General features: G+C 35.6%; 2 protein-coding genes and 1 long non-coding RNA gene across 11 annotated transcripts in view; 1 reads left to right on the top strand and 2 right to left on the bottom strand.

Moving 5' to 3' along the window:
• eps8a (epidermal growth factor receptor pathway substrate 8a) overlaps positions 1 to 1,419 on the bottom strand; it is a 49,604-nt gene extending 48,185 nt beyond the window's left edge. For 7 of the 8 annotated variants that reach the window (XR_006093846.1, XM_042403068.1, XM_042403066.1 and 4 more), the window contains exon 1: positions 1,159 to 1,419. The gene's annotated coding sequence lies outside the window, so the exon portion shown is untranslated. The remainder of the gene's footprint in view (positions 1 to 1,158) is intronic. The other variant, XM_042403074.1, reaches the window with a different exon arrangement.
• An 8,030-nt stretch (positions 1,420 to 9,449) lies between these two features.
• LOC121890639 lies at positions 9,450 to 14,080 on the bottom strand. Of its 2 annotated transcripts, none has more exons than XR_006093857.1 (3): positions 14,044 to 14,080; positions 13,398 to 13,474; positions 9,450 to 9,486 (listed from the first exon to the last, which is right to left on the bottom strand). It is a non-coding gene; the product is annotated as an uncharacterized LOC121890639 (long non-coding RNA). The 2 variants fall into 2 exon arrangements; XR_006093856.1 differs by lacking the exon at positions 9,450 to 9,486 and adding an exon at positions 11,511 to 11,582.
• LOC121891257 (T-cell ecto-ADP-ribosyltransferase 1-like) lies at positions 14,081 to 14,863 on the top strand (the record flags this gene model as incomplete). Its single annotated transcript, XM_042404083.1, has 1 exon — positions 14,081 to 14,863. A coding segment is annotated over one exon (783 nt), but the record flags the coding sequence as incomplete, so codon positions are not given.
• Positions 14,864 to 15,600: the final 737 nt, after the last annotated feature.

Raw genomic sequence — 15,600 nt, 5'->3', positions numbered from 1 at the left:
AGTGTTTTGGGGCCCTTTGTGAGTTACTCTGGAGAACAATGAATTTGAATAGTAACATAATTCAATGTTTGTCAGATCTAAACATCATAATAAATCTACGGCTGTTTGTTCGGGGCTCCAGGCAGTTATCAGTGAAGTCCGCCCCCGGTCACTTACAGTTAAAGATAACAGGAACCGTTTGTTTTAAAGAGACAAAAGAGATAAAATAATGCCGCGGAGACCTTCCGGTAACCCCGGCTGGAACAATACGGAGCCGCGCTGCTATCTCTGAGCTCCGACACACCGGGCAGCGTCGGTCAGACAAGCCGGGGGACAGAGCGCCTGTTGGCGGGGCCGCCGAGCACACCTGTCCGGGGGCGACAGCGAGGCTTAGATAGCTTGTTTTTTTTATTTTCAATCAGGTATTTTTCTTTCACTGATGAACTGCGGGTCAACAAGCGAGACGTGTTACTGCCCTTCACCTTCATTTTTCTCATGAACACACAATGTGCCAAACTCCATTAAAAATTCAGTCAATTTACTATAAAAATACGTATTAGCGAATATAAATGTAGGATTAGACCTTAAATGGATTCTTAGGAGCTATTTTGCTGCTTTTAGTAATTTCGGCGTAAGTGTGGTACGATGTTAGTCACTAATCACTTAACATTTCACTAAACTGCTTAATCAAACTCGTTGTTGGCTCATCGCCCACCACGTTGTAACGATAATTTTCTTAAAAAACGCTCAAGGAATAACTCGAGAAATGGTAATAAAAGTTGAAGTTATGTTAATCTACGACATTTCTGGTGTGGTGGTTGTATGCCGAATTAAAGATATGATGCTTGCACTTCTTTAAATCAGGTAATTGTGTGTGTATTTGCCTGTAAATACCTGCGAAATCATATAATCTAAATTTCCCAGTGCAGTCTGGTGCGGGAGGGTTATCCGCTTACAACACAGAAACGGCTGCCTTTCCTTCCACGGATCAAGTTGCCACCGTTTGTTTTCACATTTTATGTTTAGGTTGTGTGTTCGCATGACAAAGCTGGCAAATCAGAACATATGTGAGGTATTTCCTGAATTAATCGAATAGAAAATATATTTTAAAAAAATGAGCAAAGCGACAGAAATGTCCGCGTGCAGATGAGGGAGGAATGTCAATTAAAGCGGTTTTACCTGCAGGTGTAATCCGTCACTACAACATGGCACAAACACGCTGGTACCTCCAGTCCAGGCAGGTTTAACGTCTCCTCTGGACACTTTATATCCGACAAACTCAGCTCTTGTTCGGCTACAGGAGTTGTTTTTTGTAGTGGCTCAGCTCTCCGGAGATGTGACTCGTATAAAAACTACACTTTGAATTGTGAGTAAAAGCAGCTCCAGCAGCAGCCAACCTGCACAGAGACAATGTGCAGAATACACCCGGAGTGTTGCCTTACAGGCTGTAAGACCCGCCCCAAGTAAAAGTCCTGCAATCCTACTTAAAGGTGCAGTGTTGTAGAGTTTAGTGGCATCTAGCAGAACAGACATAGCAGGAATGAAATATAATATTCATAGGTATGTTTTAATTAGTGTATAATCACTTAAAATAAGAATCATTGTGTTTTCGTTACCACAGAATGAGCCTTTATATCTACAGAGGGAGCAGGTCCTCTTCCACAGAGCCCGTCATGTTACACCGCCATGTTTATACAGTAGCCCAGAACGGACAAACCAAACACTGGTTCTAGAGAGGCCTTTGATGTTTTTCACCAGTTCAATGGCCACCGTAGATTCTCCTACACGCTTGGAAGGGGAGCCACCAGACACCAATAAATCCTACACACTGGACCTTTAAGTAAAAGTACATAAGTATTATGAGTTTGATGCAGTTAAAGTATTGCAGTAAAAGTTACTGCAATACTATGAGTATTATGAGCTTGATGCAGTTAAAGTATTGCAGTAAAAGTACATAAGTATTATGAGCTTGATGTAGTTAAAGTATTGCAGTAAAAGTACATAAGTATTTGGAGTTTGATGTAGTTAAAGTATTGCAGTAAAAGTACATAAGTATTATGAGCTTGATGTAGTTAAAGTACTGCAGTAAAAGTACATAAGTATTATGAGTTTGATGTAGTTAAAGTATTGCAGTAAAAGTACATAAGTATTATGAGTTTGATGTAGTTAAAGTATTGCAGTAAAAGTACATAAGTATTATGAGCTTGATGTAGTTAAAGTACTGCAGTAAAAGTACATAAGTATTATGAGCTTGATGTAGTTAAAGTATTGCAGTAAAAGTACATAAGTATTATGAGCTTGATGTAGTTAAAGTACTGCAGTAAAAGTACATAAGTATTATGAGTTTGATGTAGTTAAAGTATTGCAGTAAAAGTACATAAGTATTATGAGTTTGATGTAGTTAAAGTATTGCAGTAAAAGTACATAAGTATTATGAGCTTGATGTAGTTAAAGTATTGCAGTAAAAGTACATAAGTATTATGAGTTTGATGTAGTTAAAGTATTGCAGTAAAAGTACATAAGTATTATGAGTTTGATGTAGTTAAAGTATTGCAGTAAAAGTACATAAGTATTATGAGCTTGATGTAGTTAAAGTACTGCAGTAAAAGTACATAAGTATTATGAGTTTGATGTAGTTAAAGTATTGCAGTAAAAGTACATAAGTATTATGAGCTTGATGTAGTTAAAGTATTGCAGTAAAAGTACATAAGTATTATGAGCTTGATGTAGTTAAAGTATTGCAGTAAAAGTACATAAGTATTATGAGCTTGATGTAGTTAAAGTACTGCAGTAAAAGTACATAAGTATTATGAGTTTGATGTAGTTAAAGTATTGCAGTAAAAGTACATAAGTATTATGAGCTTGATGTAGTTAAAGTATTGCAGTAAAAGTACATAAGTATTATGAGTTTGATGTAGTTAAAGTATTGCAGTAAAAGTACATAAGTATTATGAGTTTGATGTAGTTAAAGTATTGCAGTAAAAGTACATAAGTATTATGAGCTTGATGTAGTTAAAGTATTGCAGTAAAAGTACATAAGTATTATGAGTTTGATGTAGTTAAAGTATTGCAGTAAAAGTACATAAGTATTATGAGCTTGATGTAGTTAAAGTATTGCAGTAAAAGTACATAAGTATTATGAGCTTGATGTAGTTAAAGTACTGCAGTAAAAGTACATAAGTATTATGAGCTTGATGTAGTTAAAGTACTGCAGTAAAAGTACATAAGTATTATGAGTTTGATGTAGTTAAAGTATTGCAGTAAAAGTACATAAGTATTATGAGTTTGATGTAGTTAAAGTATTGCAGTAAAAGTACATAAGTATTATGAGCTTGATGTAGTTAAAGTATTGCAGTAAAAGTACATAAGTATTATGAGCTTGATGTAGTTAAAGTACTGCAGTAAAAGTACATAAGTATTATGAGTTTGATGTAGTTAAAGTATTGCAGTAAAAGTACATAAGTATTATGAGCTTGATGTAGTTAAAGTATTGCAGTAAAAGTACATAAGTATTATGAGTTTGATGTAGTTAAAGTATTGCAGTAAAAGTACATAAGTATTATGAGTTTGATGTAGTTAAAGTATTGCAGTAAAAGTACATAAGTATTATGAGCTTGATGTAGTTAAAGTATTGCAGTAAAAGTACATAAGTATTATGAGTTTGATGTAGTTAAAGTATTGCAGTAAAAGTACATAAGTATTATGAGTTTGATGTAGTTAAAGTATTGCAGTAAAAGTACATAAGTATTATGAGCTTGATGTAGTTAAAGTATTGCAGTAAAAGTACATAAGTATTATGAGTTTGATGTAGTTAAAGTATTGCAGTAAAAGTACATAAGTATTATGAGCTTGATGTAGTTAAAGTATTGCAGTAAAAGTACATAAGTATTATGAGCTTGATGTAGTTAAAGTATTGCAGTAAAAGTACATAAGTATTATGAGCTTGATGTAGTTAAAGTATTGCAGTAAAAGTACATAAGTATTATGAGTTTGATGTAGTTAAAGTATTGCAGTAAAAGTACATAAGTATTATGAGCTTGATGTAGTTAAAGTATTGCAGTAAAAGTACATAAGTATTATGAGCTTGATGTAGTTAAAGTACTGCAGTAAAAGTACATAAGTATTATGAGTTTGATGTAGTTAAAGTATTGCAGTAAAAGTACATAAGTATTATGAGTTTGATGTAGTTAAAGTATTGCAGTAAAAGTACATAAGTATTATGAGCTTGATGTAGTTAAAGTACTGCAGTAAAAGTACATAAGTATTATGAGCTTGATGTAGTTAAAGTATTGCAGTAAAAGTACATAAGTATTATGAGCTTGATGTAGTTAAAGTACTGCAGTAAAAGTACATAAGTATTATGAGTTTGATGTAGTTAAAGTATTGCAGTAAAAGTACATAAGTATTATGAGTTTGATGTAGTTAAAGTATTGCAGTAAAAGTACATAAGTATTATGAGCTTGATGTAGTTAAAGTATTGCAGTAAAAGTACATAAGTATTATGAGTTTGATGTAGTTAAAGTATTGCAGTAAAAGTACATAAGTATTATGAGTTTGATGTAGTTAAAGTATTGCAGTAAAAGTACATAAGTATTATGAGCTTGATGTAGTTAAAGTACTGCAGTAAAAGTACATAAGTATTATGAGTTTGATGTAGTTAAAGTATTGCAGTAAAAGTACATAAGTATTATGAGCTTGATGTAGTTAAAGTATTGCAGTAAAAGTACATAAGTATTATGAGCTTGATGTAGTTAAAGTATTGCAGTAAAAGTACATAAGTATTATGAGCTTGATGTAGTTAAAGTACTGCAGTAAAAGTACATAAGTATTATGAGTTTGATGTAGTTAAAGTATTGCAGTAAAAGTACATAAGTATTATGAGCTTGATGTAGTTAAAGTATTGCAGTAAAAGTACATAAGTATTATGAGTTTGATGTAGTTAAAGTATTGCAGTAAAAGTACATAAGTATTATGAGTTTGATGTAGTTAAAGTATTGCAGTAAAAGTACATAAGTATTATGAGCTTGATGTAGTTAAAGTATTGCAGTAAAAGTACATAAGTATTATGAGTTTGATGTAGTTAAAGTATTGCAGTAAAAGTACATAAGTATTATGAGCTTGATGTAGTTAAAGTATTGCAGTAAAAGTACATAAGTATTATGAGCTTGATGTAGTTAAAGTACTGCAGTAAAAGTACATAAGTATTATGAGCTTGATGTAGTTAAAGTACTGCAGTAAAAGTACATAAGTATTATGAGTTTGATGTAGTTAAAGTATTGCAGTAAAAGTACATAAGTATTATGAGTTTGATGTAGTTAAAGTATTGCAGTAAAAGTACATAAGTATTATGAGCTTGATGTAGTTAAACATGTTTCTCAGTTTTGGATTAATTTATTTGGTTGAAAGTTCACACAAACCGGATCAGAAATAAACCAGAATCAGACACTAAAATACAGACATGTGAGTTCATAAAGTCCTGATGATGATAATAATAATGATAATGATGATAATAATAATAATAATGATGATGATGATGATAATAATGATGATGATGATGATGATGATAATAATAATGATAATAATGATAATAATGATGATGATGATAATAATAATAATGATAATAATGATGATAATGATGATGATAATAATAATATTAATGATGATAATGATGATGATGATGATAATAATAATGATGATGATCATAATAATGATAATAATGATGATGATGATGATGATGATAATGATAATGATGATGATAATCTTGTTATAACAATAAACTTTTCTGATGTGATTTTCTATTTCTGGCGCAGCAGCTATAAAACCTGAAACCAGAAGAAATGAGCGCCGCCTGCTGGCTACAGCAGCCTCTGCAGGTCATTATGGAAACTTAGTCACAATAAAAAAAAAAACAGTAAAATTAATTTAAAAAAAAATAAAAACAATAAACGCAATAAAAACAATGGAAAAACTAAAACAATAAGTTTGGTGTAAAGTCAGAATCTTTCAGCTGAGTTCTGTTCGTTCAGAGTCTCAAACTAACTTTAAATTCCTTTTAGTTGTATATTTGATCAGTTATGAGTATCTGTAACTCCTGTATACAACTGACTGAACAGGATGAGCTAAATGTCTTTACAAGAGTCTCTCTGCACCACTGAACGGACCCAAATCACCTGTGGAGAGAGATATGAGTTCATATTCTCATATCAAAGAAAACAACTCAAATCCTGTTTTTCATTAAGTCCAAACGGTTCAACTGTGTTCAGTTCATAAATCCAAAACGCCTCCCTTCGTAAGAGCTGGTTCATCAGATGACAGTAAAAACAGTTGAATAAAATAAAACATGTGAGAGTGAAATAAAATGAGTAACTCTGCTCCACAAACGTGTTACCTTCTGACAGGAAGTCCTGCAGCTTCCTGTCACTGCAGTACCGCCTCTGACCTGCAGGAGGCTCCAAAACATCTGGAAATACAACATTATTATACTGAACTTCACATGTTAATATGATGTTTCTCTAATATCTTTTCAAACAGCTGATGTTGAATTTACATGTCAGGAAACAGCTGTCAGCTCATTCTTAGAAAACAAACAGGAGCAGTTTGTGTTTGTTGGGAGGAGATGATGACTGATGAGTTTATGAAAACATACAGACTTACTTTTTCTACTTTTTGTCAGTACACGTGCAGCTGCATTCTGGACCAGCTGGAGAGTCTTTAGAGACTTGTTGCAATAATCCAGCCTAGAAGTAACAAATGTGTGGACTAGTTTTTCTGTATCTTTTAGAGAAAGGATGTGCCACACATGTATTGATTCCATACAGAGACATACAGTCTGCCGCACATAGAAAACAATGTAAAACAGCACAGATGCTCCTACATTTGATCCTATACACAGTAATAATGATGTTGTGATGCACGCTGATTGACTTCAGTACAGCTGTTGAAGTGATTTATACATTTATTTATTGATTTACATATAAAGCTTGTAGAATAACATTTATTTTCTAGCATTTTCTTCATTAGCTGGAGAATAACGTCTCCTAAGTGTTCAGCTAACTGTTACCTTAATAAAGAGCACGTTACAATCCCTCAGAGCTGCCTGACTGTCAGTTATGTTGGTTATCTTGAATGTTTCATGTGGGCGTGTAAGAGCCATATTTTATTAATGTTTTGTTTGGTGAACCTCCCACCACTAGGGGGAGTAGTGCTGCTGTCAGTCAGACAGAAGTTAATATAATCAGAGGTTACCTGACACAGGTGTTGCTGACTTGGGAGAAGCAAACAGTTTTTGACTGTGTGGTAATAATTATAAATGAATATTAGGCTTTCTTTAGTCTATGATTGGGAAATAGACCGTTGAGGCTTTTTTGATAGTCAAAGTGGTCACTACAGGTGGGTAGGCATCTCTTCCTCCTCTGTGTCAAACACTGATTAATTCTTCAGGTCTCAGGTTTAAAGCAGGTCTTGTTACTGAAGAGATAAAGGTCTGTTCTTGTAGAGCTGGAGGCAAATATACCAAACCGAACTGTGTTTGTCAGTGAATGTAAGGTTGGTTTTTCAGTAAGTAATGTGACAGTGATGCTGTATGAGAGAAAAACATGTTGAAGTGCCTTCCAGTGAACAACATGAGATACTATAAGATGCCCTTATGATGGAGGAAATTGGCCTTTATGGTAGAAGATCATGAATCCTTTATGAAACTGACCATTAGGTGAATAAAGTCCCCTTAAAAACATGTTGTAGTTGTTGTAGCTGACATTATTCCATTCATAGTACTACAGTACTACAGTACTACAGTACTACTCACTAGTTTGCTTAGTCACACCTCTTTAGATTGTTCTGTTGTCTTTGGGTCAGAACCGCCTGTAACCTTCATCCTACAACAGTTTGTGAGGTCGGTCACATAATGAGGATTTTTGCAATTAAAACAGGTGTATGGATTAAATATTATTAAGGATTCATTACTAATGTATGTAAACTGTATTTTCTGAGATGGTTTTATGTTTCAGCCTGTCCAGAGCTGTATAACATGCTAAACAATGTGTTAGATGGATAGTAGCTGCAGTTCAGTCGGCGTCCACACGGAGGAGCCAGAGATCTGCAGAGTTCATCATTCTGACTGTAAAACATCACAGCCTGTAAACACTCTGCAGGCAGATGAACTCATTTAAAGTCCTGAACAACATTCAAATAATAAAAACTCTTCAACAGCGTCTCTGCTCTGGTCGACTTTCAATCCTCTTTAAAAACACGTCTCGTTCATTATTATCAGACACAGAGAGATATATATTCAACCTGATGGCCGTCCCTGCCTTCCCAGCATGCTCAGCGGTCAGATGTTCAGGCGGAGGAGAGCTCAGTTTGTCTCTGCAGGTTTCTGTCTCCATCAGTTCAAATTAAAATCCTGCAGAGAAGCTGCAAGAAACTTTATTCACACACCAACTAAATACATTCACTCAACTACTGTATTTAAGTACAGTTTTGAGGTACTTGTATTTTACTTGAGTCAGATGAAGATTTGACACAATGGATAATATAACAAGCTTTTAAAATACAACACATTGTTAAAGATGAAACCAGTGGTTTCCAACCTTTTTGTCTTTTGACGTCTTACAAAAAGCAGTGTGTAGTCGGGGTCACATTTCACATGTCTATGAGTTGTTAACAGCTCCACCAAATAGTGATTTTTCCCTCTAAACTTCTCACATGCTTTCATTTCAATAAATGTTCAAATGATCCAATATTTCAGCAAAAATCAAAGATTAGAGAAAAAGTCCAAAAACTGAGAACAGATTTGTGTATCAGAAGGCAAAGTAAGTTTATTTGTAAATCACATTTCAACAACAAGGTGAGTCAAAGTGTTTTACATAAAACATTAAAGACATTATGACACGATGCAAAAGCTGCAGTTGGAGGAAACTCTGCTCTCATTAGTGTGAAACTTTGTAGTTTAGGTAACTTTTATCTCCTGCACTCTTCAAAATAAAGTCCGTCTCTTATCTTGAATGTTTCATGGGGGGGTAAGAACCTCTTCCTCATCTGTTATTGAATAAAGCTTCAGGTAACAGCTGGAGGCAAACGTACCAAACTGAATTATGTTGTTAACTTTGCCAGTGAATGCAACATCAGTTCTTCAATAAGTAATGTCACAGTGATGATTGTTATTCAGGGTTTGTATGTCAGAAATCAGCCAGAAATGTAAAGAATGGAATCAGAAGATGCTGCTATAGATGCTCCTACCGGTCTGGACTGCTTCATTGAATTCTTTATAAATGTTGTCAGATGAATAAACACAGATTCCCTGCATGTGGTTTTTGGTGAGAGATTCATCCTCTGGGTCTTTATCTTTGTTTAGACATTGTTCTGCTTCTTGCCAGACTTGTTGGTGGTTAATGGATTAAGATGAATGTTCTTCCTTGACCTTCTTCTCCATGTCCTCAGTGCAGCCTTCATCATCAGTTCGTCATCAGCAGCTTCAGGAACCATGTTCAGTGGAAGTGAGCTGGAGGTCTGGGGGGCAGAAGAGGGAAGGAACAGGTGATGTTACACAATAAAGGTTTTATGATTTATTCAAACCAACTTATAGAAATTAAACGTATATAAACTGCAACAGTAAATACAGGTTGAAGGAAACTGCTGGGTCAAAAGGTTTGGTTAGACAACAGGACCTTAATGTTTCTACAGGACTCATGATCTCCTCTTTATACACATCATAGACACACACACACACACACACACACACACACACACACACACACACACACACATTTATACATACAGTAGGAAAACTGAGTCCTGTTTTTAAAACACAAGTGTCTGAATGTGTGTTTAAATGTGTATAAATGCATGTCTGCACGTCAGTTGATGATTATTCACAAACGTAAGTGCCTGCGTCTCATATGGAGCATTTTATGGAGCTTACAACTCTGTCTAAGACTCTACTATGAAGGTCATTTATTTGGCCTTTGCAGCTGCAAACCAAATGATTTGACTGCCAGAATAAAACAGCAAAACCTTAATTTGAAAGACAGTTAGCATTATGATCCACAGCAGTCTGCACACACGGGCCTTTCACAGCAATAAGATCATTTGAAGCACAATAAGAAATGTGATTTGCATTTGTCAGTATCACCTTTTACAACACTTCATTCAACACGGTTATCCTTCGCTGTAATTTACATAGTGAAGTGCTGCTAAATACCCAGTAATTTAATCTAAACCATTGTTACAGTTCACTACTGTAATATAATGTTGATTACAGTAACTCACTGTTAGAACAGTTATATTGTTATATTATTACATTATTATTAACACCTTCTGGATTTGTATAGTTTACATTCAAAAGTAAAATACTGACATTCTCATTTACAGTGTATTACTGTAAATCTAGAAAATGCAATGCATTATGGGATCTCTTTTTATAAACTGTGTTGTTTTTACTGTTAAAGACTAGTAAAAGTGAAAAGACTTGAGGACTTGTAGTCTGTGCCTGGTAGAAACACTCGATCCCAGCATCAGAGGTTTGATTTTAATATGGACCGTGACTCATCATCTGGTCATCATTGTACATACAGCACATTCCCCTCATGGGATCAGACCGATCAATAAGTATTTAGTCAAAGTATTTACTCTTCTAATATTTAACTGACTCATTATTGTTGATACAATATTATATTTGTTGGGACTTTATACATTTATAAGGAAGTGTTGAATGCAGAGTCATATTTAGCCCCGGAACCGTTGCTACACGACAACTGGTCTTTATAACCAGGAACCATCATGCAGGGTCTTTATCAACCAGGCACAGTGGGCAACTGTCCTGAGGCCCCAGACCCACAGGGTCCCTAAAAGAGAAGAACCTGGCTGCAGACAAGATGGCGGACATCAACCAGCATTGTCATCTGTATACAGGAGGTCATGTGACATCAGCGGCGAAGTGTTCTACTTTGTCTTTATTCTCATTAGACAGTGGTCGTACTGAACGTTCTGACTTTATGGAGTTTAAATGTATAAGATGAAATCATCTGCATATAATTAGATATTTTCATGTTCATGATATTTAAATGAACCTTTCTAGAGATCCATGGCTCCATAGCTGCTACAAATATTACTGGTGAAACTGGGAAGTCCTGCCTTTAGCCACAGCTGAGAGGGAAATATGAGGCACAGATGTTATTGATGTGGAATATAATATAAGTTTTTTTCCATTTTCACACTTTTTTCATGATTATTTCTCACAGTTACAAGCTGGAACTTGTATATAAATCATTTTAAAAACACCTTAAAGCAGCTCTAATGTGTATTTATAGTTTTCCTTGTTGAGGTGAGAAAGTATGATTGTAGTTTTGATGGAAATCTGTTGCCCAGTCTTCAAGAAAGTCATGAAAAAATTACCAAAATTGAAAGACATCAACATTTTTGGGGTGAAATTCCCCTCAAATCTGTTACCCACTGATACAATTTACCTTAAACGTCACACTGCTTCTTCTCAGTCATCAGTCAGTCGAATATAAACACTCACACATCACACTCACCTCACTACAGTCAGCTGAATCCACCGACGGCCGAGTCAGGAGCCATCATCTGTCATAGATACGTCCATAAATCTGATTGGAAAGCAAATAAAAAGACACCATTCTCATTTTAAACATTTCAATCAAATCATAAATGTATTTTAATGTGGTACAGTTCTGTATATGAGGAGGAAGATGGTGAATGCATGCTGGAGTGTCTGCTTTCTTCATGGCTGCAGATGTGTTTGAAACTGATAAAATAACAAAGTTCAACTTTTATTAATTGAAACAAAGTTTTAAAACTGTTAATTTCTGTGAATCAAGTTATGGCATCTTCTTCTTTTTACAAACAGGTATTAACTGTGAACTGTGACAGTTCTTTAGACAACATTACTGGGAATTCTGCAGCTCTTCGCTATGTAAATTACAGCAAAGGATAACCGTGTTATCTGAACTATTATAAAAGGTGATACTGACAAATGCAAATCACATTTTCTACTATGCTTCAAATGATCTTATTGCTTTGAAAGGCCCGTCTTACTTAGAATCCAAATGAGTCTTTGTGTGTGCAGATAATTCAAATTAAGACGGTTTTACTGTTTTATTCTGTCAGTCAAATCATTTGGTTTGCAGCTGCAAAGGCCAAGTAAATGATCTTTATAGTAGAGTCTTAGACAGAGTTGTAAGCTCCATAAAATGTTACCAGAAATCCTCTCTGACTCCATCTGATGTGTTTTGGAGGACAAAGTGTTGATGATTGTTCATCTGTAAAAGAGTCAGTAACACAACGGTTTGTGGGTTTGAGCTTTCAGACACCTGAACAACGTGTCAGTCTGTCACATTCACTAAGAAACACTGGATGAAGTCAGCGAGAGAAAAGTGTGCCAGGAGTTTATCCTTGTGAATGAGAACAGGAAGCATTTGTTTGCTTCTTTGACGTGAGGAGAGAAAGGACAGTAAGGAAGGATGGATGAAGGGAGTTAAACAGAGAGATGAAGAAATGTTCTTTATATTAAAAGTTTGATTGTCTTTCATCTCAAAAGGTAAACATGAAGTATGGATACATGAAGGTAAGAAGTTTTAAAAAGAGGATTACAGCAGACATGTTCTGTAGTTTGAGTGACAGTGTGAGAAAGTAGAAGTCTGTCTAATCTCAGATATAACCAGTACTCATAATAAAGATAACTACACACTAGACTTACATAACAAGATAACACATATATGGACTGTTTGACTTATAAAATAACGTTTCATATTCTTTGATACATCTGTATGTTTGTTATTGAAGTTACAAATGAAACATTATCTATTGAAACTGACAGAATAATTTACCATAGATCTGTCACTCCTATACTCTTCTTCTCTCTCTCTATATATATACATATATATGTATATATATATGTATATATATGCATTTTCTTTTGCATGTTTAGTAGAATTCTGGCAGAATTTAACATGATGACCAACTTTCTGTGTTGGTTACTGTCGTCTCTAAATGTTGAAATACAGAAAATGAGATTCAACCAATGATAGAAACTAAACGTTCATCCTTGTGTGTGTGTGTCCTGTGACGAGGTGTGGCTTCTGCAAGGTGTGTGTGTGTGTGTGTGTGATGTGTATAAAAAGGTGATCATGAGTCCTGTAGAAACATTAAGGACCTGTTGTCCAACCAAACCTTTTGACTCAGCGCTTCACTTACTGCTCAACTTCACATCAGACTGGTGAGTTGATCTTCCATCATCATCATCATCATCATCATCATCATCATGCTATTTTTAATGTTAGGTTTGTAGCAAAGTTTTCTATATATGTGTAATACAGCAGGCAGCAGACTGCAGGCTGTTGTACATGTCAGACTTCTTCATGTGTGCATGTTAACATTGTAGAGCTGCGGAGATGAAGACTCACCTGCTGATCTTTGCTGCAGTACTTCTGGTCCCTTGCTGGACGATGCCTGCTCGTCACTGGAAGGTGAGAACCACACTCTGAAAAAAAGATCAAGTTATACATTGAGGGACATTTACATTCACTTCTTTACTTGTTTGACTCCATGGAGTCGGGTTGATTCTTGGCTCAGTACCAGTAATATTCCAAACATGGATCTGTAATAAAGAGCATGTAGACAGTGTCTTAATCCAGATGTGTTTTTAAGAAAGAGACTGATTGGTCCATCTATCATCCATCAGGCCCTCACAGCTGTGAGGTAAAATAGTGTTTATCCAACCTTTTATCCACCTCTGCACCGCCGGTTAATGAGTGAAGCTACATGTAGATCAACTTTCTTGTGTATTAAACAGAGACTGTGATCTTTCTCTGACCTGAACCAAGAGCTGCCAGAGTCTGAACACCAGCAGACGACTGTTTCATACTGCTGGAGTTACTACCAGCAGATATTAGACTGAAGATCAAACTAATGAAACACGTCAGTCAACGTTTCTCATCATGTTGACAGAAAACATCATTCAGACTGCATTACGTTTCCTTCAACCTGGATTTACTGTTGTAGTTTATATAAGTGTCATTTCTAGAAGTTGGTTTGAATAAATCATAAAACCTTTGTTGTGTAACATCATCTGTTCCTTCCCTCTTCTACCCCCCAGCGCGGTGCCTCTGCCTCCCAGCCCTCCGGCCCATTTCCACTGGACATGGTTACTGAATCTGTTGATGACATGTACTTTGGCTGCACCAAGGAGATGGAGAAGAAGGTCAAGGAAGAATATTTCAACAAAGAGAATGTGGGAAAAGTTGCAGAAGCCTTGAAAGATAAAAAAGTAAAACAATGTGTAGATGATGGTAAAAAGCAGGGAAATAATGTTCTCTCTGAAGACCACATCCAGGCAATCTGTGTTTATACATCCACCTACATTTATGATCAATTCAATACAGCAGTCCGGACCAGTAAGAACATCTATAGCAGCTCCTTCCAACTCCATTCTTTACATTTCTGGCTGACTACTGCCATACAAACCCTGAATAAGAATTATGAGTGTCAGACTACTTATCGAAGAACCACAGCTGTGTTCACTGGCAAAGTTAACAACATAATTCGGTTTGGTACGTTTGCCTCCAGCTCTTTCAGAACAGACCTTACAGACTTTGGTAGCGAGACCTGCTTTCAAATTAAGACCTGTTCAGGAGCTTACGTGAAGCCTTATTCAGTGTTTCCAAAGCAGGAAGAGGTTCTTATCCCCCCCTATGAAACATTCAAGATAACCAAAACTGTTGAAGGTCGGGGTCAATTTAAAGATCTGAGTGATTGTAACAGGGTCTTTATTTTGGAGAGTGCAGGAGGTAAGAGTGAGCTAAACTGCAAGGCTGCAGGCTTAAAAGAGAGCAAACCTTACTCCTACCCCTTGACGAAGAAAATGCCATAAAATGAGTTTTGTTCTGCAAACTTCATAAATTAATAAATAAATCTATAAATCACTGATTGGTTACTGTCTCTACTTTTTGCACAGACAGGTGACTGTTGCAAACGTTTCAGAGTAATCAGGTTGATATAAAAGCTTTGCAGTGATAAACAGACAACTGAAGAGTTTAATAAGTTATTTTGCTACTTACCTCTGATGGGACGACGGCACGCAGATGTGTTTGGTTTTATTTGATCTCTGTCTCTGAAACACAAAGGAGGCAAATAAACTTTCATCTGAGCTGAAAAATATATCCAAAAAAACTGTAATCCACAAAACTGAAGACGACTCCAAACACATTCAGCTCAACAACCTGTGTCCAATGTGTCGTTTCATTGGTTTCCTCATGCTGGAATATCTGGAATATTAACTGCTCTGTTACGAAAAGTACCTGCTGAAGATTTGCATATGCAAAGGCCCATCTCATCAGTGTGTGTGTGTGTGTGTGTGTGTGTGTGTGTGGGTGTGTGTGTTAACCGTGAGTCCTGAGCTGGTTTAACAGAGATACACTCTGACTGAGGTTTGGATCTAACTAGTACTCATCAGTTGCATGAAGCTGTCTAGTTCTTGACTATTTTAAGGACTAATTTGCTGTGAATTCTGGGTAAATTTAGACTATTTGTTTCTAAACTGAAAACATGTCTGAGAGAAACTGTGTGGAACCGCTCAGCTCTGTTCACTACAGTAGAAAATATTGTCTG

The sequence above is a fragment of the Thunnus maccoyii genome, chromosome 23 (assembly GCF_910596095.1).
Source record: "Thunnus maccoyii chromosome 23, fThuMac1.1, whole genome shotgun sequence".
In the NCBI taxonomy this organism is placed as follows: domain Eukaryota; kingdom Metazoa; phylum Chordata; class Actinopteri; order Scombriformes; family Scombridae; genus Thunnus; species Thunnus maccoyii.
This window is presented reverse-complemented; position numbering and strand designations above follow the sequence as displayed.